The sequence below is a fragment of the Tauraco erythrolophus genome, chromosome 1, assembly GCF_009769465.1.
Source record: "Tauraco erythrolophus isolate bTauEry1 chromosome 1, bTauEry1.pri, whole genome shotgun sequence".
Lineage (NCBI taxonomy): Eukaryota > Metazoa > Chordata > Aves > Musophagiformes > Musophagidae > Tauraco > Tauraco erythrolophus.
The window spans coordinates 55,153,408-55,178,254 of NC_141465.1; the positions used below are offsets into that span (position 1 = coordinate 55,153,408).

Here is a 24,847-nt window from a genome sequence, read left to right on the forward strand (position 1 = left end):
AATATGAATAAATAGAATATAAACCAGCTCACAGTCTGAAGTCATTCAGTCACACATTGTACTTCCTCAAAACTACTGAAAGTGCTTTTGGCACTACATGACCAGATATAAATTTTATATATACCCTCTCTCCTCACTGCAGTTAAGAGTGATGACAGCACTCAAAGGATATTGTGAAATACAAACATCTGCATACTGGTAGCTGTTTTTTGACTTTTGAATATTACATTCCATTTTTAATTCATAGTTCTGCAAACTCAGACTTCATCTCTCAATTTTAGCTGGTTTCTTTGTCAAAATACTCTCTACAGATCTGTGACAATAGTGATGGCAACAGGAAACACCAGGAAATGTTTTCCTATTGTATTTGCTAATGTGGCTCCTTATATGTGTTTTCACTCTATTATCCACAAGTAACCATACACACATTCCTCATCTGTTGCAAGGGAAAAGAAAATGGATTACATAAATGATTTGCAGTTGTAAAACAGATTTGCTTTAGCATTCATCAGTCGTTTTCAGTAATCCATTCTGCTTCATACTATAGTGCATTGCCCACTGACAGATGTTTACCACAACCTCAGTCTAGTGATTAATTAAAGCAAATGAATTCAGGTGATGTTTACATGGTTGCTTAACTTTCACTTACACTTCCCAAGATGTCTCTAACTGGCTGTCTTTTGTGCTGAACATGCCTAAGCTTAAACTCTGTTTCTTTACTAATACTGAGTCAGTATTAATAACTGAGGTCTTGGCACTTAGGTTGTGTAGACATAAAAAGGAACCTGAAATTCAGTAAGAATTAGAGAAATTCCCAATCAAACTGCATTCAAACAGAAGTCAAGACAGGAAGATGGACCTGGTAAACAATTTTCCTATCACCCCTATCCTTATTTGCACTTTGGAAGATTTTCCTGTCTTACTGAATCTCACAGGTCTCTCTAGTTTTAACTTCGGAACTTTGGATCACTACTTTGGATCACTACTACAAGATTTTCTTTTCTATCTGACATAAAAAGATCAAAAACTTAAATGTAAAAAAGGTTGTCTGCTTCCACAACCATCTCCCCAATAACAGATGAAAATTTATCAGAAGGGGAATGTCTCTATACAGACATATTACATAGTCATGTAGGTCCTCAGATGACCAAAGAACACAGATAATTTCAGCCTTCCTAAAGGTGATTCTCTCCCTGCCTGAGACACTGTGCTCTCATACACCTTGTCAGAACATTTAGCAACTGAAATACAAAATCTAACAGTCAATAGTGGTAAGGATATATCTGAGGTCAATTTAGTCCACAAAGTGAACAAATTGCTTGAAACTGGGGAGGAAAGATCAAGTATAATTGTCATGGGAACTTTTTCTTCTGTGTCTAGGCAGAGACTGCATTGATGGGCTCAGCCAAGCACTGAGGTTCACATGTTGATGAGGTACAAACCTGTTGCTGGCTTTTTTATGCCATGGCAATAACCTTTCTCTGTGAAGGAATTAGTGTTTATTAGTGGGGAATACTCAAGCAGTTGCACACATAGACACTGTCCCTGCTAGTTGTAATCTTTTACCAACATCCTAAGTTTGAGGTTTACCCACTAATGGATAATCCTTTCCAGTATTCAAATAATTTATACTTAAATTTTTCACTTGATTATGAGATAATAATTATAAAGCTTTTAATGTTAAGCTATGTTAAAGTCACACAGTAATATGCTGACTTTTGTATAGTTTCAATCTTCAAAATACGGACACTTCTCATGGTTATTTAAAATTGGATTAAATGCTTTGAATGATACATACTCAAATATAGTCTGTGGGATATGAGTAGTATATATATTATTATTTAGATCAACCTGCTAGTTGCTAAACATTCAAATATACTTCTCAGAACTTTGTTCTACTGTTGTTTTTTTTTGTTGTTGTTGTTTGTTGTTTTTTTTTTTTCCCAAAACTCAGAATGCCATAACTATTAAAAAGCACTGGCAGAAATTAAAACACTTCCTAACTGGAGACCTCAAATATTTTGGCATGTAAAAGGGAGAAAAGAAGAGGCTGAGCATTTGATAATGCTCAGGAACTACAGGCATTGTATTTAGTATTAAGTTCCAAAATCCAGTTAAAGCATTTCTCAGCATCTTCTCTTGATTATTGCAGTCTCATTGTGAACACCAGCACTTTTTTCTAAGCCGGTCTTTTGTTGCCCCTACATAGTCCCAGTGTTTGGAGCTACTTGGCATTCTTAAGATCCCCAGAACTTCTAAATGACCTAGCAGCACTGCTAGGGCAGAGCTGAATGAACTGAAGCAGATGAACAAACAATCTGTATTCTTGTACAATTTTTTGCAATTCCCAGTTGCTTTTCTATCCACTGACTGATTATGTTTCCATCGACCGTGAAACTAAATTCAGACATTTGTGTTCAGTACTTACTCTTGTGCTAAGATAAGCCTATTCATGGAGTTTGCAAGATTTTTGGAAGGATAAACCTGCAAACTGTATGATATTCAATTGAATAACTACAGTTGTAAAAAAATCTGAATATGTTGCTAGTTTTTATAAACTCAAATGTCATAATCCAAATATTATAATTCATTTTTCATAATGGATTTCATTTTATTATAATCGATATTCCAAATATTGTAATGCATTTTCTGTAACTAAAGATTAGCTAATGATTACTAACCTTTTTTCCATACTAAAAATATAAAAATAAAGAATAAAAATCACAATAATGTATGAAGTCTCAAAGTTTAAAAGTGACCATTGCAAACAGGACTCCAAACAGAATTCTATGTGCTTTCTATATTTATTTTAAAAAAGAATCTGCTATTCTAACCCCCAGTTTCAGCATGACACAACAGCTACTTTTTCTTCTCTCCCTCGTTCGTTTGATTCTAGCTTTAGTTTTCTTATGCTGACCAGCTCTGTTAGGATGAATTCTTCCAGATGATACTCAGGTTTCTTTGGTAAATTCCAAGCTTTTCTGGCAAAACCTCCCTCTCACAGCACAATTCAAACCATCTTCACTTCTGCAAAACATATGTTCCTCCATGTACTTATGCATAAGCCTATGCCTTCATGGCATACCTACAAATAGTCCTCACTGATGAAACTGATTTTCTTTGGGGAAAAAAAAAACCAACAAACAACAAAAAGTTTTGTTTGTCTTTGGCTTTCTTCTAAGTTGCTTTTTGAAAACTGACCTGAACACTCATAGGCTACATTTGTTTCTGAATCATAAAGATACGTGCTCTTAAATCCTCTGGCTGCAACTGAAAGTTGGCTTTAGTGGTGAATGCATTATCTTCTGAATCCAAAATTCATTGTCAAATATAAATACTAAAACCAACTTACGGTTTACATTGTTTTACATTGTTTTAGCTTTGAAGTTAGGTATGCTGCATAAAAGAGAGAGGGAAATGCTACAGTAAATTCCATTCTTACATGAATGCCTTAATGTCAACAGTCTACATGTAGGCAGTAATTGCATTTCCCCTTAATACGACATAATCATGTCTAGGACAAAAAAGTAACAGCTGATTAAAAACAAACAGGAATGTAGTTGCAATGAATCTCTATTTGCTAGGCTGAATGTTGGGATAGTTTGAGAGATGAAGAAGAGAAGAAAGGGCATGAAAATGCCTTGACAGCTAGGTATAGCAAAAAGAGTGGACCTAGACTCTAGCTGGACTAGAGGATTCGCAGTTCTAAGACACCATGGCCATGAGGAACTAATGAGTTCTAATTTTAACACTTTCCACAGCATTCTTAAATTGGAGAAGAATGTGTTCAAAAGAAACTCCATAGAGTGCTAAGACAATATTTTTAGAGAACAAGTAATTTTTCACTCAGGTAGATTTATTTACTCACAATGTCTTGTCTAGCATTTCTACCTCATACTTTTGTAGAGCTACACTCTAAATCTTCATGAGACCATTTATACTTTGCTATTTCCTCTCTCTACTTAACTTTGTATATATAGATCATGGTAGTGTTTTAGCAGCTCCACCAAATGATTAATTAACAGTGATGGCTTTTGGAAGATATAAAGTATTTAGAGTTTGGAACTGGGGCTGGCACTTTGTCTCTTCAGGAAAAAAAAAAAAAAGAAAAAGGTGTGAATCAACTCAAACGTTCCAAAATGACAATTCTATAAGGAAGGGCTAGAGTGGAGAACTACATTTGGTTTGGAATCGGAAGCAGCACAATAGATCAAGACATTGTTGAACCCATACTATAAAGCTTTGCTGGCTAAGTAGTTTTGCTACCAAGGATATGAACTGATGTTAAAGTAACTATAATGCTTTCAGGACTGAGATTCAATCTCCACTTGTCACTGAATGGGATCATACGGATGGATCAGAGCTACAGAGTGAAACTCTGCTTGCATATCATGCTAAGACATTGAAGAGAGTCCAGATAATATAATTAAGTTAATCTTGAAGACTCTACTGAGTCTTAAAGACTATTCTTGTCACTGAGTGAGAAGCTTGTTTCTGTGATATCATACTGTTTAAAAATTAATGTACAGCAGACATGCAACAGATTGCAAATGAAACATTAGCAACGTTTCGTAGTGACAAAATTATCTTACGGAGAACCAACACTGCTTAACAGTACGAGTGCCAGTTTTTCTTTATTGAACTCGTACTAATTCTAAGTATTAAAGTATCATGATCTTTATGTTTTTTTTATGGTCTTGTTGACTTTTAATGTTGTGACTGCACCATGATTTCTAACTTCCCCCTCCTACTATGAATGCTAGAAATCTATTTTGCTTTAAAATGTCAGTGTTGAAGAGCAGTGAGTGAGTGACTGAGTCAGTGAGTCTCACATGTTTGCATTAGAGTCCAAGATCTAGGAGACCACAGAGTCAATAAAAGTATATGTGTCATACTTATTATTCTGCTGAATACGAATGAGCTGCAGCTGAAGAATCATTGTCAATAAATTATTGGGTAAAACTTGGAATAATGAACAAACTTAATTAACGCCATAATCTGTAGGAACTTGTTTTATACTACTTCATGAACGTTGTATCTCTATTAAGACATCATTGAAACTACTATGACGAAAAAGTACTAGTGAAATGCAGCCTCTTAGTTTCAAATAGCTTTTACACAAATCCACCTACTAAATTTCTCTACTAGGAACAACAAAACAAGAAACAAATTTAAAAAGCTGTGGGCTTTTTTCTGCCTTTAAGTTTTAGGAAAGTCTGGATGTCTTAACAAAACATACTTGAAAAATACAATGCTTTGTGCATCTTCTAATAGTTAGATCAAACAAAAATTGGTCTGAAATCAACAGGAAAGTCACTGTTTGTATTGGGACATGAGGTTTTCTCAGGTTGAGGACATTTACACTGATTATCACATATTTCTTGTGTTGGCTTTCCAAAGTACCCGTCAGGGTTTACATTCAGAAGCATCTACACAGTAGAGAGTGTACATCCACAGATGCACCCTAGCCTCCAGCATAATATTGTCCAAGTGCACTCACCCTCTGAGCACCCACTGTTTTCTCTATAATTATTTCTTCTGCCTTTCATGGCATGTTCTTTTATGGCATGCTGAGAAGTCATCTTGCTCTTGATAGTCAGGTTTCCAGGGAATTTTTCTAATAAACAAATACTTTATCTCTAGGAGTAATAGGATGTCAGAGGCTGTGGCACACAGAATACTATGTGTGGTTGTGCATGCATTAACTACTTCCCTTGAAGAACATTGCCTAAGACAACATATGCCATTTGAATCCGATTTTAAAATTAGGATGAATCAGCACTATGTTCTGAATGTAACATGCAGAATGCTGCAGGCTCAAATCCAACAGTGAACTAAAGATATTTTTGGAAGTGTAATGCTCCAGAAACTGTTAAATACCCAGTTTTTATGTTACTTGGTAAGCTGAAATTCATTTTTGAAAGTTGCAGTGCATTTTTATCTATTCTTTTATGTAGTTGTTGTTATTTATATTTGGTTTGACTACTGCTAACTTTATAAATAGATAAATTATCAGACAGTTGTTCTAACTCAGATTTTTTTTTCTATTTGTTAGCTGTGGAATATACAGAAAAAAATCTCGGAGATTTTTCTTTCATACTGTCACAAGTGCATGACACAATATCTGACAGCAAGCCATTCAAGCTGAAGTTTAAATAATACCGAATTAGCTACTTTAAATGCCTTTGCCTTTATATGATCACTGAAACCTGTCAACCTTTCTCTATTCACTAAGAATATTACTAATTTAGGTCAGGATATCTTGGATTCAATAGACCAGTATGTTATGGTTGCTATTTTTATATGAAGAAAAAGCACTATGATATGATCACTGAAAGTCTGCGTGTATGTCAATGTCAAAGGACATTTACCATGGTCTTTCACTGGGGGAATGGTTCTCTGAGACAAAAGTGTTCCTACATCAGTTTTATTATGACTAAAGAAGTCTATTATTTCTAGCTAGAAAATAAAAATTTTGTGACAATAAGAAAATCTTATTCCTTGTAAGGTTTACTCTTTCTTTCTTATCCTTTTGTATCTGTTCTTTTCTGAGAAAAGATAGGTTGGTATGATTAAAAAAAGATACTTCTTTGTAAGAAAACAAAATATTTCCTTGACAGCAGTTATAGTCACATGCTAGTATTGTCTCTCCTTTTGAAGATGCTGAGCAAAAGAAAGTGGTCTTGGATCAAACTTCTATTAAATTTACCTTCCTTTGTATTGCTAAGCAATCAAAGCAAGTAATTATAACTGCTGCCATTCTCAAGGTCAATGTGAATCCTTACTAATCTGTAACAGCACCCTCTAAGTCCTTTGTTCACCACACAGAAAGGAAGTAAACCATAAATGGAAAAAGCTCCTCAGGGAAGCAAGCAAAAGAACAGGAAAATTATAGGCAAGGGTATAAATTCTACCAATGGGTCTACTGGATATGAAAAGCATATCTCACAGTTTACATATGAAGCTACCATAGCATTCATTCACCATATGGCAAAGAACACTATGAAAAAATTGCTCTCCTATCACTAAAAAAATTACAAGAAGGAGGGTGAGAAATCCACTTACAAGGCTTCAGAGAATTAATGAATTGAAATTTCTTGTTTATATTAGAGAAAATAGAAGAAATAAGAAGAGATATCTCTAACACGCCAAATATTTAGCAATATCTCTAATATTTTCCACTTTAGAGAAAACAGAACCGTTAATTTACTTCGCGGATGTCTGAATGGTTATGTTTCTTAAATGCTCTAAGAGGACTGAAAAAGAAAGGGTTCGCATTTTCAATCAGAACTATATTGTCACCACTTCACTCCCAAATATCTCTCACATAGAAATTAATTCATTTCCATTTGCTACTGGCAACCACTAGCCTCACCTACCCTCGCACTGAGAACTTGACTGTAGAAAAAAGAGTTTTAAGCTGGTTCTATACAACTTCATAGAGGTTTCCCTGTTTTTGCTACCTGCCTAGACACTGTTTCCTGTACTCTCTGTTTCTTAGGACAATATTGTCTTCACAAGTTAGCATCCTAAAGGAGTGCATAGGCACTCAGTTTATAGTTTTTAAATATTAAGACTCAATGTGATATTATCAAAAATGAAGCTAAGAATGGCACTGTAAATAATGTAAGCCCCCTTAATTAATAAGGCAACCTGTATTATCCCTTAAGGTACGCATATCATAGTACGTTTGGAAGGTAAAGAAAAGTGCAAGGTATTTCTCTTGTTATTTTAATTTCTTCAGAAATATGTCATATTTTAATTTGATTTCACAAGAAAGGCTATACCTGTCCAAACCAGAAGTTGTTACAAAATGGCCCATCTCATCCAGCCTTCTTGTAGGCCTCCTTAAGGTACTGGAAGGCTGCTAGAAGGTCTCCGTGGACCCTTCGTTTCTCCAGGCTGAACAACCCTAACTCTCTCAGCCTGTCTTCAGAGGAGAGGTGCTCCTTGCATCGTCTTTGTGGCCCTCTGGATTCACTTCAACAGCTCCATGTCCTTCTTATGTTGAAGAAAACAGAGCTGAAAGCAGTACTCCAGGTGGGGTCTCACGAGAGCTGAGTAGAGGGGCAGAATCACTTCCCTTGACCTGCTGGCCATGCTTCTTTTGATGCAGCCCAGGATATGGTTGGCTTTCTGGGCTGCAAGAGCACATTGCCTGCTCATGTTGAGCTTCTCATCAACCAACACATTCAAGTCTTCTCCTCAGGACTACTCTCAATCCATTCTCCATCCAGCCTGTATTTGTGCTTAGGATTGCCCTGACCCATGAGCAGGATCTTGCACTTGGCCTTGTTGAACTTCATAAGGTTCGCACAGGCCCACCTTTCCAGCCTGTCATGGTTCCTCTGGATGGCATCCCTTCCCTCCAGTGTGTCCACCACACCACACATTTTAATGTCGTCAGCAGATGCGATGAGGGTGCACTCAATCCTACTGTCCATGTTGCTGACAATGGTGTTAAAAAGTGCCAGTTCCAATATCAAACCCTGAGAAATGCCACTTGTCACTGGCCTCTACTTGGACATGGAGCCATTGCCCACAACTCTTTGAGTGCGACCATCCAGCCCATTCCTTATCCATTCAGTGGTCCGTCGTCAAAACCATGTCTCTCCAATTTGGAGACAAGGATGTCATGTGGGACAGTATCAAATGCTTTCCACAAGTCCAGGTGATAACGTCAGTTGCTCTTCTCTTATCCACCAATGCTGTAACCCCGTAGTAGAAGGACACTAAACTTGTCAGGCATGATTTGGCCTTGGTGAAGTCATGTTGGCTGTTACCAATCACCTCCTTTTTTTCCATGTGCCTTAGCATAGTTGTCAGGAGAATCTGCTCCATGATCTTGCCGGGCACAGAGGTGAGACTGACTGGCCTGTAGTTCCCTGGGTCTTCCTTTTCTCTCTTTTAAAAAACGAAGGTTATATTTCCCTTTTTCCAGTCAGTAGGAACTTCACCGCAGTGCCACGGCTTCTCAAATATGATGGATAGTGGCTTAGCAACTTCATCTGCAAGTTCCATCAGGACCCATGGATGCGTCTCATCAGATCCCATGGACTTGTGCACCTGCAGGTTCCTTAGATGGTCTCAAACTTGATCTCCTACAGTGGGCAGTTCTTCATTCTTCCAGTTCCTGTCTTTGCCTTCTGTGACTTGGGTAGTGTGCTTAGAGATCTTGCCAGTGAAGGCTGAGGCAAAAAAAGTCATTGAGTACCTCAGCCTTCTCCACATCCTGGGTAACCAGGTCTATTGTTTCCTTTTGGAAAGGGCCCACATTTTCCCTAGGCTTCCTTTTATTACTGACACACCTATAGAAGCTTTTCTTGTTGCCCTTGATGTCCCTGGCCAGATTTAATTCTATCAGAGCTTTAGCTTTCCTAACCTGACTCCCAGCTGCTCTAACAATTTCTCTGTATTCCTCCCAGGCTACTCATCCTTGCTTCCACCCTCTGTAGGCTTCCTTTTTGTGCTTGAGTTTGTCCAGGAGCTCCTTGTTCATCCATGCAGGCCTACTGATGTTTCTGCCCGATCTCTTCTTTGTTGGGCTGTATTGCTCCTGAGCTTGGAGGAGGTTATCCTTGAATATTAACCAGCTTTCTTAGGACTCTCTTCCCTCCAGGGCTATATCCCATGATACTCTACCACGCAGATCCCTGAAAACACCAATTTCTGCTCTCCTGAAATCCAGGGTAGGGATCTTGCTGTGCTCCCTCCTCACCACACTAAGGATCTTGCACTTCATCATTTCATGGTCACTGCAACCAAGAATGCCCTTGAGCTTCACATTCGCCACCAGCCCCTCCTCATTGGTGAGAACAAGGTCCAGCATATCACCTCTCCTCATTGGTTCCCTTATCACATAGAGAAGGACGCTATCACCAATGCACACCAGGAACCTCCTGGACTGCTTATGCCCTGATGTATTGTCCCTCCAACAGATATCAGGGTGGTTGAGGACCTGGGCTCATGAATGTAAGGCTGCTCTTATCTATCTATAGAGAGGCCTCATCTGCTTGGTCATCTTGGTCAAGTGGCCTGTAGCAGACCCCTCACCATAATATCACCTATCCCTGTCTTCCCTTTAATTCTGACCCATAAGCTCTCAGTCTGCTCCTCATCCATCCCAAGGCAGAGCTCCATGCACTCCAGCTGGTCATTGACACAGAGAGTGACATCTCCTCCTCGTCTGCCCTGTCTATCTTTTCTAAAGAGCCTGTCTATCTTTTCTAAAGAGCCTGTATCCTCCCATTTCAACACTCCAGTCATAGGATTCATCCCACCACACTTCTGTTATGCCAATAAGATCTTAGCTGTGCAGGTGTACGCACGTCTCTAAATCCTCTTGTTTATTCCCCATGCCACATGTGTTTGCATAGAGGCATTTAAGTTAGGCCCCTGATGAAGTTGACTTACTGGCTGGAGTGTCTGGAATTCCTTTCTGCTGCTCTTCAGGTGCTCTCGGCTTGTCACAGTCAAGACTGATATTATCCCTCTCCCCCTTCAAGTTTAGTTTAAAGCCCTGTCAATGGGCCCTGCTAGCTCATGAGGAAAGACTCTCTTCTGCCTTTGAGAAAGTTTAACGCCATCTGGCGTCAGCAAGCCTGGTGCCATTATCAAAAAACCCTAAATTGTGGTGATGACATCAGCCATGGAGCCATGTATTATTAGACAGGGCGCATCTGTTTCTTCCAATGTTGCTGCTGCAACTGGAAGGAGATAGGAAATATCTCTTATGAAATACTGTAGACAATTGAATGCTAGAGGAAATTGCATCAGTAAGGAGTCACAATAGTTACGAATTTTAAAATAATATAGAAAAAATCCCTGGTTGGTGAATTTGATTGCTTTTCAGTAATTGCAGTAGATCACAACATACAAGAAATTCAGAATAAACACTAATTGAAATGTATCTATTTGTTAAATGACTCCAAGTGGAAAATTTCTGTTTTTCTAGTGAACTTCTACTTTCTTTCAAAGTCATCGTATTTGCATGATAAGCTAGTTTTATTCTGTTGTCTACTGTGCTTCAATTTAACTTGCCATAGCAAGTCTCTCTTTCTTTTATTTACTGAACGACATTTTCCACTGAATAGTCAAATTCATTTTGAAATAGAAAAGGGTAAGTGCTGCTAGTAAAGTCACTCTAGCATTTATCAGAAACATTAGTATATTTTCATTAGTGACACCAAAATACTGTGAAGAATATTGTTTCTTTATAGTACAGATTGTATTGCGTTACGTTTTTAAATGTTTATTACACAGGATTAAAATAGATTTCCTCCTTAACAAATGAAAATTTTGCACACAATCAGAGGAGCCTGAAAGATGCTGTAGTTCCATTCAACTGTAGATTTGCTCTGTATCCAATGAATTATCTCCTTATAATTAAGTTGTCATAGCAATGCATTTTTAATAGTATGATTCGTATGCCAGTAATGATCTGGAGACAGAGCTGTTGATAGTTTTTTAGTATTCAGTAACATTAAATTATAACTTTAGGAAATACACAAGTACTGGTCTACTCGCACTAGCAGAAGAACATGTTGATCAGAGTTAAATTAGGCCAAAGTATAATCTGACATACACGACTAACAGAAAGCTACATAAAACTTCAGGAGGCTCAGCTCAAGAAAGTAAAGGCAAATTCTGCACCTGCTTTGTTTTAAATGTATATGCTTAATGATTGAAAAAAAACGAAATAATTACACCTTATTAGGCAGAAAGAAAGGTTTTGGGACTTTTTTTTTTTCCAAAGGTGTTGCTTCTGTATATTGGTACTTAGATGGTACACCAGGCAGCTATGGAGAATAAGCACTGATAATGGGAAATCACAGTACTTTTCTGACTCTTTTTTAGCATGTATTTCTGTATTTTTAACAGATCAATTAAATTACACACATTTATAAGGCTTCAAAATAACAGGAAATCATCCTCCAAGGACTAGAACTGTTTGTCATGGCTGTTTCCAAGGCACTGATGGCAAGTGTCAGTATGCATGAGTCTGTGAGAGCAAGGCATGAATCATGAGCAAAGAAAATTGCCTGATATTCAATTTCTTTTTTAATTCAAAATGTGAAGATTAATGTGCATTATTTTTTAGTATTAGACAAAATGTAAGTGAATCAAAGAGAGATGAAGAAGAAAATGGTGTTAGCTTATTTTCTGTGGCTGAGAAAGATAAGGAAGGTAGAGGAAAAAAAGATTCTTTTCCTTATGTTTCTCTAAAAGGATAAGGCTTAAATTTTGAAGTGTTGGCTGAGAAGAGTATTACACAGCACACATCCTCTAAATGTTCCTTCAAAGGGCTGATGAAGGTGAAAGTACATTGTGAATGCAGCAACTGACCTAACTAATATGTCTTAATGAAGATGTGTATTGATCTGGTTATGAGGAATATTTAGCCTCTAAATATATAAATGTGAAATGGTAATTGTTCACTCTGAAGTTTCTGACCTTCTCTGGATGCTGTGAGAAACACATCTCCTGAAGTCAGACTTTAGAAGCTTGCAAGCAAGGGAAAGGTGTGTAAGTATTATAAATTTCATACACACTAAATTTACCTGGTTTATATATATAGCCTAAGAGTGAAAAATTAAACCAAACTTTTTTTTTTTTTTCCAGACTGAGGCACACTGTAAATTTAACAATGGCAAAGATAGTTACTAAGAGAACTGTGGAGTGATGGAGCTAAGAAAGTACCAAATGACTAAGTAGAACTTCTGCTTCCCTCTCACTTCCAGTTATATGCATTTTTCCTTAGGATCAAAGATAATCCTACACTTCGATTATCTAGGGAAAAAAGTGGAATACACAAGCTGAAGGTGACATACAAAGAAAGACTTCCAAGAAAATAATATAGTAAGAAATATGAGACTATATATATTAATAAGTGCATATATGCAATATATGCACCTTTACTCTTTATTTAGAATGGCTTGTACTTCAGTTAATAAAAAAATAAATAAATGAATGAATAACATTTTCATTAGTAGTTGTAAGCTTTCTCTTCTATGAATTTCTAGCTGTTGCTGCTTTGTTCTTCCAAAAGTGCATCTTCAAAATTAATTGAAATTGCAAATTTAACGAAGGGATCAGTAATCTATAATGTCCTCTCAGACTAGTTGGACAATTGGGTTCTTCTAATAAGGGCCCATCAGCAAGTAGTGTAGAAAATGTTGAACATGGCTAGGGTTATTAATTTCACACTATCACTGTTTCTTCCACGAAGTCTCAGATATAGTGAGAGGTAGAGCTGGTCAGCATTTGGCCCGTATGTATAGGAATAATCTGCAGATACTATGTTTTTGCGCAATTCCAAAGTACCTGTAGTCAATCTGGTTAACTATCTGGGGAACATACATCAAGAACAGCACAAGACTCTCCTGGTCTAAAAAATCATTTACAGTACGCAGAAAGAGACAACTGTTCCTTGATGACTTTTTTTTTCCAAGAATTTCCTGATTTTTTTGAGATAAAGTATATCACCTCTTCAAGACTATCCTTAAAGATATTAAGTATCTACTTCTAGTGGTCCTCTGTGAATTAAGTGCTATTCTCCTGACTACAGTCATTGATAAGGTGCAATTAAAAGATGAGATCCTACAGTCATTTCTGGATACAAAAATGTGTGTGCTCATGGAGGAATGTGGTACTTATTCAGGCCATAAAGCATGTTAGACATGGAATACATGTAGAGTTAGGAATGGTGAACAGTCTATATCCAAACCCTGAAGACTTACAGCCTTTTAACTGATACTAGTAGCATGCTGAGGTCAAGTGAAAGTTGCACAATTTTCCAGCTTTCTAGTCTATCTTTAATGAATATGGTCTCATTCACTTTCCTGGATATATTCCTAAGTATAGGGAATGAGCTGTTGCTATAGCATGCTTCTAACATAGTTCTTTGCTGCTAGGCAAAAGCTCTGCAAAGTTTTGAATTAAATGTTTGAAATAATTGCTTCTCCAGGAAAAAAGAACAAAAACAAAAACAAAACTAAAAAACATTGCATTATATTTCTGCTTTACTCTTGTTCATTTTCACATACTAAAATATCACTTAGTAGTAGCAGAAATAGTGACTGTGGATGGTCTCTGAGATTAGCTGTAAAGAGCAAGCTGTGGTGGGAGACTAGAAGTCAATAATACTCCAACTAGAAGTATAATGCATTTGGAACTTATCATTTTCTTCATATAGAGCTGCTGAGATATCAGAAGAAAAAACAACCATATTCGTTTTTCCACATGAGTACCCACAGCAATGCAGACAGCATCAGGTGCATACAGCTGCAATGCAAGTATATTTATCTCTATATAACAATAACACATGGGAGAGAGATAAACAGGGGCAAATCTTTAGCTAACTGCAACAAATATCTTTACAAATATGACTGCATTGTCTACATGGAAAGGGCGTTTTTTGAAGATCTGAGATTGGACAAGTAAGAAAGAAGAAGAGGGGGGGGGACGGGACTGATACAAAACAGAGTAGAGAGGAATATCTAGCTATTGCCTACTCTCACACTACAATGTAGGCTGACAAGGTAGTACATCAAAAACCCTTCCATACAAAAATCAGCCCAGTGTTATGAAAACGTTACTGCCAGCTTCTGAACAGGCTTTCTGTTTTGATTGCCTTTCCAAAAGGATAAAGGGAGAATCACAATCTACATTGCTGCCCCTCAAGTAAATACAATAGACTAGTCCCCTCATCATTACTCCCCTTCATTTCCCATTAAACTCCCCTTCAGTGAATAACAAAGCAGACCCTTTCCTTAAACAAGAGGTACTTCAGCTTGCAAAGCTGTATGTTTGAGAAAAACATTCTCTGCCTGCCTGGAGCTCTGCCTACTTCTCTCCTCATCACGGCACAGAAAAATTTCATCCAATTTCAGACACAAAATGGTACTAAATAACCACATCTTTTGATTGCTTTGCTCTTCCTTATGATTACTTATTAAACACAGGATATATAGGCAAAATAGTGGTAAATAAAAGCTACATGTAGTATTTTCCCTTTTCCTAGTTTAAAGTCCAAGACAGGTAGAGAGTCATGGCCTGCAAATGACCATGAAGACAAAGTTTCCCAGTTATTTTAAGTTTGCACATTAAGTATTAAGTAAGTCTTTTCCCAAGGTGCTTAAAAAAAAAAAAAGTTACACCAAAGCTTGTATTGGATAATCATTTTGAAGATGTAACACAAGTTGTCACTTTGAGAGTCAAACGAAATGAGACAAATGTGTGTTTGACTTCATTCGGCACAGAGATTTTTATAAACAGGGAAACAGGCTTTGGTTAATGCGGAAGTTTCTACCAGAAACAGCGATCTGTTAATTAAAAAGGAGCAAATCAGTGGGAAATGCTTTTTTCCTTGGCCTACAAAGTGGAATTATATTATTCATAAAAAGCATGAAAAGGGATCCTATAATACTGTATTCATTTATTGGATAATTATGACTTTCATTCAGTGATTCTCCTATACTTTGCTATTCCAATAATAAAAATGGCCAGGCTGACATCATACTTTTGCTGTTATTCCACAAGCCATCCTACTACTTGTACAATTTTAGGAAGATGTTACAGTTAACCTTGACTACTTCATTCTGTAACATAGACTCTCTCTCAGGCAAGTTTTTTTTTAAAGTTTCATATACCATAGACGTCAATATTGTATGTAGTAATATGTAACATTAATGCATAGCAACAACCTAATGTCAAATAGTAAAATGGCAAATAGGCACGTTCTAGCTAAAAGAAAAGTGAAAAAGAAGAGAAAAGACTAGATATTTTAAACAATTTATTTGTTACTGTAGCCCAAGGCTTTTTTCTGATTCTTTTCAAGCTGCAATCAAAATTACATGAAATATTTAAAATGCGATCTGGCAAGTTTACTTACTGTTTTCTGGATGCCAGCGCACTGCATTTAAATATGCATTACAGTAATGGAAGAGAAATTCATGCTTTGATCGGGTAACTTTTCCTTGAAGTAAAGGCATCAGATCATGTCCATCAATAATTCTGAGTAAGAAAGCATTTCAAAATCAGAACAATAACCCAAACTTCACCTTTCTGAGAAGACATTATGACTACATTTCCACTACTTAAAAAAGTAAATCTGAATGGCCACATCCAGTTGGTCAATTCAGAGAAAAATCTCCAGGTGCTCTTCCCCTTTGATATTTACACTATTTAAGGAAATATTAATTTTACATTTTGCCATTAGGACTGATTGTTTCCTCAGCCCATATATTTTCCTTTTTTTTTTTTTTTTTTCCCCTGAGAAAATGAACAGACGTGAATAAATTGCTACAACACAGTTCTCTAGGTATACCTGCTCAAGCTGTTCGGGAGCAGTCTGGACAAAGTAACCCTAAAACCAGAGAAATATATGCTATGCTGTGTTACCAACCCCACAAGTAATAGTAAGAACTCTGATCAGCAAATTACGTGTGCTAGAATTTAAGACAGAACTAGTCATTTCGAAGTTGAAAATGAACTATGTTTAAATACGTGTTTATCAACTACATACATACACAGAGAGAAATACATATATAAATTATCTACTTGCTGCTGGACAATTGTGATCATCCTGTGAAGGAATCAGTCAATTTAAATAAAAATGGAGTTATAAAATAAGCAAGACATTTAAATATTTCCATAAATTAAGCCTTTGCATTGCTGGAATCAGCTGGCAGGGGAGAAATCACAACCTACATTTTTTACCTGGTATGAATTACAAATTTTACAATAATTTTTGTAGGAAATTACTTTTTGCTGATGTACAGATCAGCAGGTAATTCTTTTTTAAGCATTTTGAGCAACATCTCATAAAAACTTGTCTGAAACTTCAAAAGTTTGAAAATGTCCACGTTAATTTTCATTACCATGCAAAACTCTTTTCACATTAGTGTAACTACAGGTACTAACTTCACTTTTTTAAGCCATGATCTATGTATGATTATGAAATTCTTGGCAGTGATCGTATGCAACAGGACCATATTCTGGGTAGGACTTTTCTCAAAGGATGATCAGAAAACATTCTGAAATTCCCAAAGCTGTGTTGTCCAATAACTCTGCTTTCTGGATGCGTCCCTGTCTGTGTGAGTTCATTGAATTAGAGTCTTTCCCACTTTCAATTTGTTGAGTTTCCTTGCCTGAGTAATGCACTCAGGCAAGTCTCACCCCTGCAGGCTCGCTCACTGTCAAGCTGACAGCAGGACAGATGCATGTCTATTGTACACTTTCTGTTCTACAGCCTGTTGATTGTGAAAAGGGTGTCTCCAGTCTCCAGTAATACATCTCTTGCATTCCCACAACTCTTGGTTTCACAAGGATAATAAGACTTTTCTTTCTGATTACTTATTTTTATTATTTAACTGGGAGTATGTCCTCCTTTCCTTTTTAGCCTGTGCCTTCCCGGAGATGGAACTCTATTGGTAGTAATTTCTCAGGAAAAATTCAGTGGAGTGCTAGTCCATAACCTACCAGAAACCAGTAATTATGGCATCTAGTCTACACAGAAGAATCAGAATGGATCAACTTCCAAGTGGAAGTTACACAAGTATATTGGGATTTCTATCAAAGAGATCAAAATAGAACATTGGTGCTTAGTATTCACTCAAGCAATATGAAAACAAAGTGCATAAGATCTGCCCACATTAAGAACAATCCGAACTGCTTAGGTACGACAGTTACTGCTTGTAGGGGATCTCTCAGCACCAGCCTGACTAATTTTTCATGTCTTACACATGTCCTGCCCTGCCATTTCCTTCAAGGACTCAATGAATCATCATTAGCAGAGTGCCTCTGTTCACCCCTGGTTTTCCCCCCACGGATTCTGGATGCTTTGTACTCAAAAGTGGTTTGTGTATGGTAGATGTGTTCAAAGCATATGCATATCAGCAGGTTTCTCCACTTATTGGATTTGGATGTCAACAGAGTTTAAGTGGAGGCCCCTTGCTGCTGAAACTTGGTATCTCCTGAATAAGACAAAGCACAGAGATGTAGGAGCATCAATAAAGTATCTTAACGAATTTTAGAAGTCCAGCGGGTTTTCTTATCAGGCTGCAAAACTCTGCAAGGGATTATTTTCACTAACTCGATAGGCAACAAAAAAAAAGTGAGAAAAGCTTGGCCAGCATTTTGATGTGTTTTGTTATACTAAACAGGCCAAAGTTGAGTTAGTAAAGTTTAAAATAATTTACACTTGCAGCTCCTTTTCCTACCATGTTCACTCATGTAGAACAGAGCTTTTTTTGATGCATTCATTTTTGCTTTTAGTAAATAATTCTAGGCCTAATTTGACAGTATGTTGCTCTTGGTGGTAGTCTCTTATCTTCTTGTTGCTTGATACTTGTTCTGTAAGCTAAGCTGTATTTACATACAACCTTTCTGTAAAATATATTAGTATGTCAGTATGAAAAGAGACAACATACTACTGTTAAGTAATGACAAAAAAGTATTTTTAAAATCTAGTGGTTTTTTTTTTTCATGTTCACCTCTATTTTAATAGACACCACCAGAATGTATAAAACACTCATGAGACTTTCTCTAAAACAGAGATATCTACAGAGCATACCTGTCAGAGGGTAACTGTGCCTCGGCAAGCTTGGCTATCGTAGGAAATATATCCATGTTACTTGTTGGCTCATCGATATAGGCACCAGCCTGTATCACTCCAGGCAAACGGAGAAGCCCTGGCACACGAATACCTCCTTCCCAGTTCATTGATTTTCCACCTGAAAAATGAAAGTTTTGTTTGCTAAGAAATCAATTTCTTTTTAGAAAAATACCCTCCCGCAAGATCCGATTCCCAAATATGAAAAATTCTGTTTAGCTAGAATCTTTCCATTAAATGCATTTATATAATTTTTAATTTGTTAGGTCTAGATTTCTCACCTATAATCTGTACTTTTCCCACGGTAAATCTAATAATATGTATTAGATAGAGCTTATAAAATGTATTTAGTTTACAAACAAATAACAGCTGCAGGAGACAAAAAGGCGTCTTGCAGGAATCTTCATATAGAATTCAGTCTAAATAGCGTGTCACATAGCCATGTGAAGATATAATCAAACAAAGGAATGGAAAGGCATTCGAGGATGGGCCTGCGCTCCTAGCATCCGGCTAAACACGGGGGGACCTCATTAATGTTTATAAATATGTAAAGGGTGACTGTCATGAGGATGGAGCCAGGCTCTTCTCAGTGGCATCCAATGATAGGACAAGGGGAAATGGATATAAGCTGGAACATAGGAGGTTCTGCTTAAACATGAGTAAGAACTTCTTCCCAGTAAGGGTAACAGAACACTGGAACAGGCTGCCCAGAGAGGTTGTGGAGTCTCCTTCTGTGGAGATGTTCGAAACCCGCCTGGACGCATTCTTGTGTGATCTGATCTAGGTGGTCCTGCTCTGGCAGGGGGATTGGACTAGATGATCCTCTGAGGTCCCTTCCAATCCCTAACATTCTGTGATTCTGTGATTCTGTAAACAACAGGAATCAAAAATAAATTGAGGTATGCCTAGATGTCTGAGGTATGAACCCAGAGACAATATATAGCAATTTATTAAAAATGGTGCTTAATGACTTTAAATAGAAGAAAGCACTAATTAAAGTATGTTACTAAATTCTCCAATTCAATGCATTAGGAAGAAATTCATTACAGAGACAGCAGATATCAGGACTCTGTGAAGACCTTTTCTACTTCTAAGCCAACACAGTTGCATCAAATGCACTACCAACTGATTGCATTCAACACTTCATTGCAGTTGTTTCCTTTGTTTCTACAATATCCATCATCCTCCAGTCCTCCCAACATCTTTGCAGAAGGGCAACTTACTTTTTCTATGACAACGTTTCTAACATTACTTAATATATGATTGGCATACCTCTGTATGAAGAGCAATCACAAGTGCTACTATTAATGTCTTACACAGCTATGTGACAATGTAGAGCCCTTCGGGTTGATCTTTGAAATTAATATATCACTTGGAAAAAATGTTTCTGGTAAACAGACAGGTTTTGGATGTGGTTAAGCATGGTCTTGGCCAGGCATTTACAACTAAATCGAGATTGTTTTATATAATAGAAATGTCTGAAAGAAGAGGAATATGTGTGTTGAACCTGTGCCGCTAACTGAATCAAACAGAAATTCATGGTTCAAACAAAACTACTATAAACCTATTTTTCTTATGTCTCCCTTTTTCAGGCAAAAAAAGCCACAAAAGAACAAAATATTACAACATAGTACTTCAATAGTTCTGTCTCCTTGCCTCTTAGACCTTCAAAACACCACACAGATGTTAACATCTTTGGTGTCAAGCCCAAGCCTTGCCATACATGCTGTCTATCTTACTGACTTCTCGATGATCTATTTCAGCATTGAGGGATTCAGAATCCACTTGTTTTTCTACAGGTTTTTTCAGTGTCCATAAAGATAAGTGGCAACTTCAAGAGAGAAAACGCTCTTTTGCATAGATTTTACCCATTATATATATATAAAATCTTGTGGCTGAAAAAAACTTTAGGGTTTATAATTCTTTGTTATATTAGATTTTTGTTAACTTTTTTTCACAGGTTTATCAGAATTCACAATATTGGTTAGTCAGGGACAAATAATTATCTACTCTGAAATCAGGAAACTTAACTTTCTAATATCCAACATTATGTCAAGCAACGAACTTTGCTTAAATTGTTTTTGGAAAGCAGTGCCAAGTTCAGATCTCAACAAGACTGCCTGTCTTTTAGAGCAGTCTTAAAAATTTACTCTTGTCACTGCATCAAATGCAATTCAATTCTCACAATAAAGCACATGGCTACCTATTCTAAAACTCAGGAATAAGATGCATGGATTATTTTTGTTTGCATTCTTGTAAAACTAGGATTTTCAAAACAAAAATGTAAATAAAATGTAGATTTAAGTTTGTAAAGGTGTTATTTGGTGAGGTTTAAAACATCTGCCACCTAGCAGAAGGAGGTGTGCACCCAACAGTATGGTGATCAGTTGTTAATACAGTTGGGTCGAGACCAGTGTATATGTCAACAGACTGTGTGCATCATCTGTAGAAAAGATTACTCTATCCATGTACAACAGTCATTAGGATTTTAAAAGTTTGGTGGGGATTATGTGTTACTTAGCAGGAAAGTGTCAAGATTAATATCCTGACTGGGCTACGGTTCATAGAAAATCCTATTGAGCAGAAGTAGTTAAATCCGAATAAAAATACAAGAAATGTGTAAGGACATAAAATTACAGATATCCTCAAATTAAGATATTTTTTAGTGAACAGTTATGCTGCGGAGATAATTTATGAGTCGGATCCTAGTTCCATGTACACATCACAGTAGCTTGTTGGCTGGACAATATGGACAGACAGAGAAGTATAAGAGCTGACCTATACCATAGGTAGATTTAAGTGTGAGGTTCCTTTTGTTTCTGTATACCTGTCTGAACCTAGTAACAGTGCTAGCTAGATTGGATTGTTTAAATAAATTCTTGTTTTACTATTTCTTTCTGCATAATCCGAAGACAGAGCAATTTCAATGTAAGTGGTGAATCTCATTCCCACACAAGTTGCGATTCTTAAAACCTATATATTGGATCACTTTCACAGCTCCTAGGTTCACAGTACGCTTTTCTTGAACCATTACAGAACAGGACAGAAAACTTGCACGCTACCCAAGTACAAAGAGAGCACTCGGCAAACTCTGCCTCCCTGCTGTGAGGCACAAAAAAGAAAAATGGACTCCACAGCAGGGCTATCTCCTCACTTATGTCTGTGAAGAAGTGACTGCTGTTTTCCTTCCAAAAGATTAATTGGAGCATAATTTTTTGATATCTCTAGAGGTTAGGAATAGCAGAGAACCAGGGCAGGAATTACAGGTCATTGCGGAAGACTGTCTTCTATTATCTGTGCCTATGTGGTGTTCATCTTTATTAGAAGTGTGTTTAGTGACATCACTAGAGTTGCTTAATGCCATTATGTGATTACAAATCTCTTGACATACACTGTCTTTAAAGCTCTAGTTGTTAAACATTGCTCAAGCTATCTGCATTCTTTTTTTCCTTAAAAAATAAATCAAGGTTTCACTAATAATGCTTGAAACATGAAGCAAACATCCAAACAGCTAAAATTAGAAAGAAAAAAAAAACCAACACAAAAGGTCATTATTTAAAAATAAAATCTCTTGATATTTCCAGATCTGACTCATTAGTTTTGTATTTTGCTTGGACTTGACAACACTGAAACAGAGAAAAGGCAGAAACCTAGTAGTCTGTATGCCTGGCAAACTCTAGGCAGCCTAGCTATATATTATTTTTGTTCTCTTAAATTCTTCTAAAAATGTTTTCAGAACAGCATAAAACATCCTGGGGCTGTATTTTCATGCTTAGCTATCTATGCTTTCCGAGTAGCTGTACCCTTTAGTGTTACATTGAACAATAGCCCACATTCACCTTTCCTGAAAAATCTGCAGGAGCAGGCAAAGTACAGACACAACTCTCTGCAGTCATCCACAACATGATGTCAAATTTTCATTTTAAACTCATTTCAAATCTTAGCTAAAAGAATATCTCGTTTTCTCCCTCTGGTTTAAATTGACTGCTATTACCCAACTTTGGGAATAGAGCTTTTACAAAGGATGATATATAAAGGGGAACTCTGTGGTATATCACTATTAATATTTTGAATGACGAATGATGAAAACTATTTAAAATAACTTTCTTAGGTCACTTGGATTAAAACCATACTACTCTTATTCCTTCTTATATTCTTCTAAAAACAAAGCTTCCAAACTCAGTTTATTCTCTTGAATGATAGAAAAATACAAGGAAATTCATTATTCTACCGACCTGTAGTGGACTTTATGCTACACACATCGACAATCAAAACTGGTTACTATTACTTACTTTATAAAATGATCAAAACCCGATTTATTTTCAATGGCAAGTTCACTCTTTATTTTACTGATTTTTTTAATCTGTTTCATGTACTGCTTTTGTTAATTTTCAACCTGAGCTGTTCTTGTACAGGTGAATGTAACAGACATAGCTCATTTGCACATCTTCTTATCTCATCTTTCTTCAATGAAATGAAATGGTTTCTTGGGATATTTTCTATTTCAGTCAAAATTGCAAGATGGGTTGATTATTTAAAAACCTGGATCACTTCAGAGAGAATACAAAAATACACTATATGTGAAAGAAAAGGTCAATTCCTGCTCTCATTGAAGTCAAAAGTAAAACTCCAACTAATATCATTAAATATGCAATAGCATATTTCCTGAGGCCGAAGTAATGGTCAGCTTGATTTCTCTGTGGCTTACAGACAGGAAAAGGTTTACTAATAGCTTCAAGAAACACTGCCGCATGAACTTATCACTGCAGTATATGAAATTGTACAGAAATAATAAATTTCAATAAAATATTGGATAAATCAGTTCTCCAGTCTTTGTTTAGCTCTCACAGATCTGTAGTAAATTTAGAAAATCAAGATCTAAGTCTTTAAGAAACATTCATTATTATTTTTCATGGATATTAACAGAGTAACTGAATACACCTATTTCTAAGGCACAAAGCACTTGAATGTTTCTCAAATGGTTTGCCATTATCAGCTCTTGACTCGGATTCCATTAGCAGCAGAACTCATGCCCCACTGTAGCAGCATGACAGTAGCCAAGCGTCTGTATGCTTTGTGCTAAATGCTTCATAAATACAAAGAAAGATAATGTTTCTAATGTGCAGGTCCAAGGTACAGGAAAAATATATTTAGCTATGGATCCAAAAGAAGCTGACAGTAAGAGCATTAAGAGAAGTAAGGAGACTCCATAGTAAATCTCATATGTAACAGAGTGGGACAGGTGTCAACAAGAGATAATGAAGGAGGACTTCCACTGTCTGCATATGTACCGGTGGAACAGTATAACGAGAAAAAGCGTGGAAAAAAGTTTTTAACGCCGTCAGTGTTTACTGCTATACCGTATGTAACAGGAGAGACATATTTTCTAACACACTGACGCTAACTCAAGAAATGAGTCACTACGCAAGTAAATAAAAATTATCACAAAATAATTAGATTCAATGTCTCAGGGTACCAAAGAAGAATACAATGGCATCCATACTCTATTCATCCATTTATTCTATTCATTCTATTCATCTTATTCTAAAGTAGATATCTAAATATTTAAGAAAAAATAACCTTATTTCTCTTCCTAAAGGAAAGCTAAGGTGACCAGCTCAAACGGACACGCGTAAACTGTAGATGTCATGCTAATGAGAAAAAATACCTAAGCAGAAGTCAGTGCAGATATCCTGGATATCACATACAAAAACAATATCTTAAAGTTCCATACATTTTAACCGAGAAATGTCACAGAGCAAATAAAAAAAAATTGTTGGAAAAAATTACATATAAAGTTTTAAGAAGAGACTTTAGTTAAACGCATAGTTTCCACATTTCAATCTGAAAATGTTAATATTAATAGGATAAAAAGGACCATAATTTATATGTCATAGGTCATAATAACTTGCATGCTATAAATAACTTAGAGTTTATAAATTACACATCATATGTGACATACACCAATATATGAAGAAGCATTGAGTGATCTGGTATCAATAATAAAGAGCTAAATAGAAAAACACAGAAATAAAGATTTTTTTAAAAAATATGTCATGAACTGGAAGTTTGCAAAGGAATTAATAAGCCCAAAGGACACATTGGTCCACTAAGTCCACAGGAGCTACTAGATTTCTGAGAGAAACTGATAATTTCTTTGACCAGTTTCAGAACAAAACACTAGACAGGAAAAATACATTATCATGTATGCACCCAGGAGTCCTTCAGGAGTTC

General features: G+C 36.5%; 1 protein-coding gene across 1 annotated transcript in view; it reads right to left on the bottom strand.

Annotated features, from left to right (window-relative positions):
* Positions 1-24,847, bottom strand: part of STS (steroid sulfatase) — a 90,155-nt gene that overhangs the window by 14,927 nt on the left and 50,381 nt on the right. Inside the window, exons 7-8 of the mRNA XM_086609546.1 lie at positions 18,575-18,734; positions 15,893-16,014 (exon numbers count right to left, since the gene is read on the bottom strand). Coding sequence (XP_086465672.1) covers positions 15,893-16,014; positions 18,575-18,734 — 282 coding nt within the window. The remainder of the gene's footprint in view (positions 1-15,892; positions 16,015-18,574; positions 18,735-24,847) is intronic.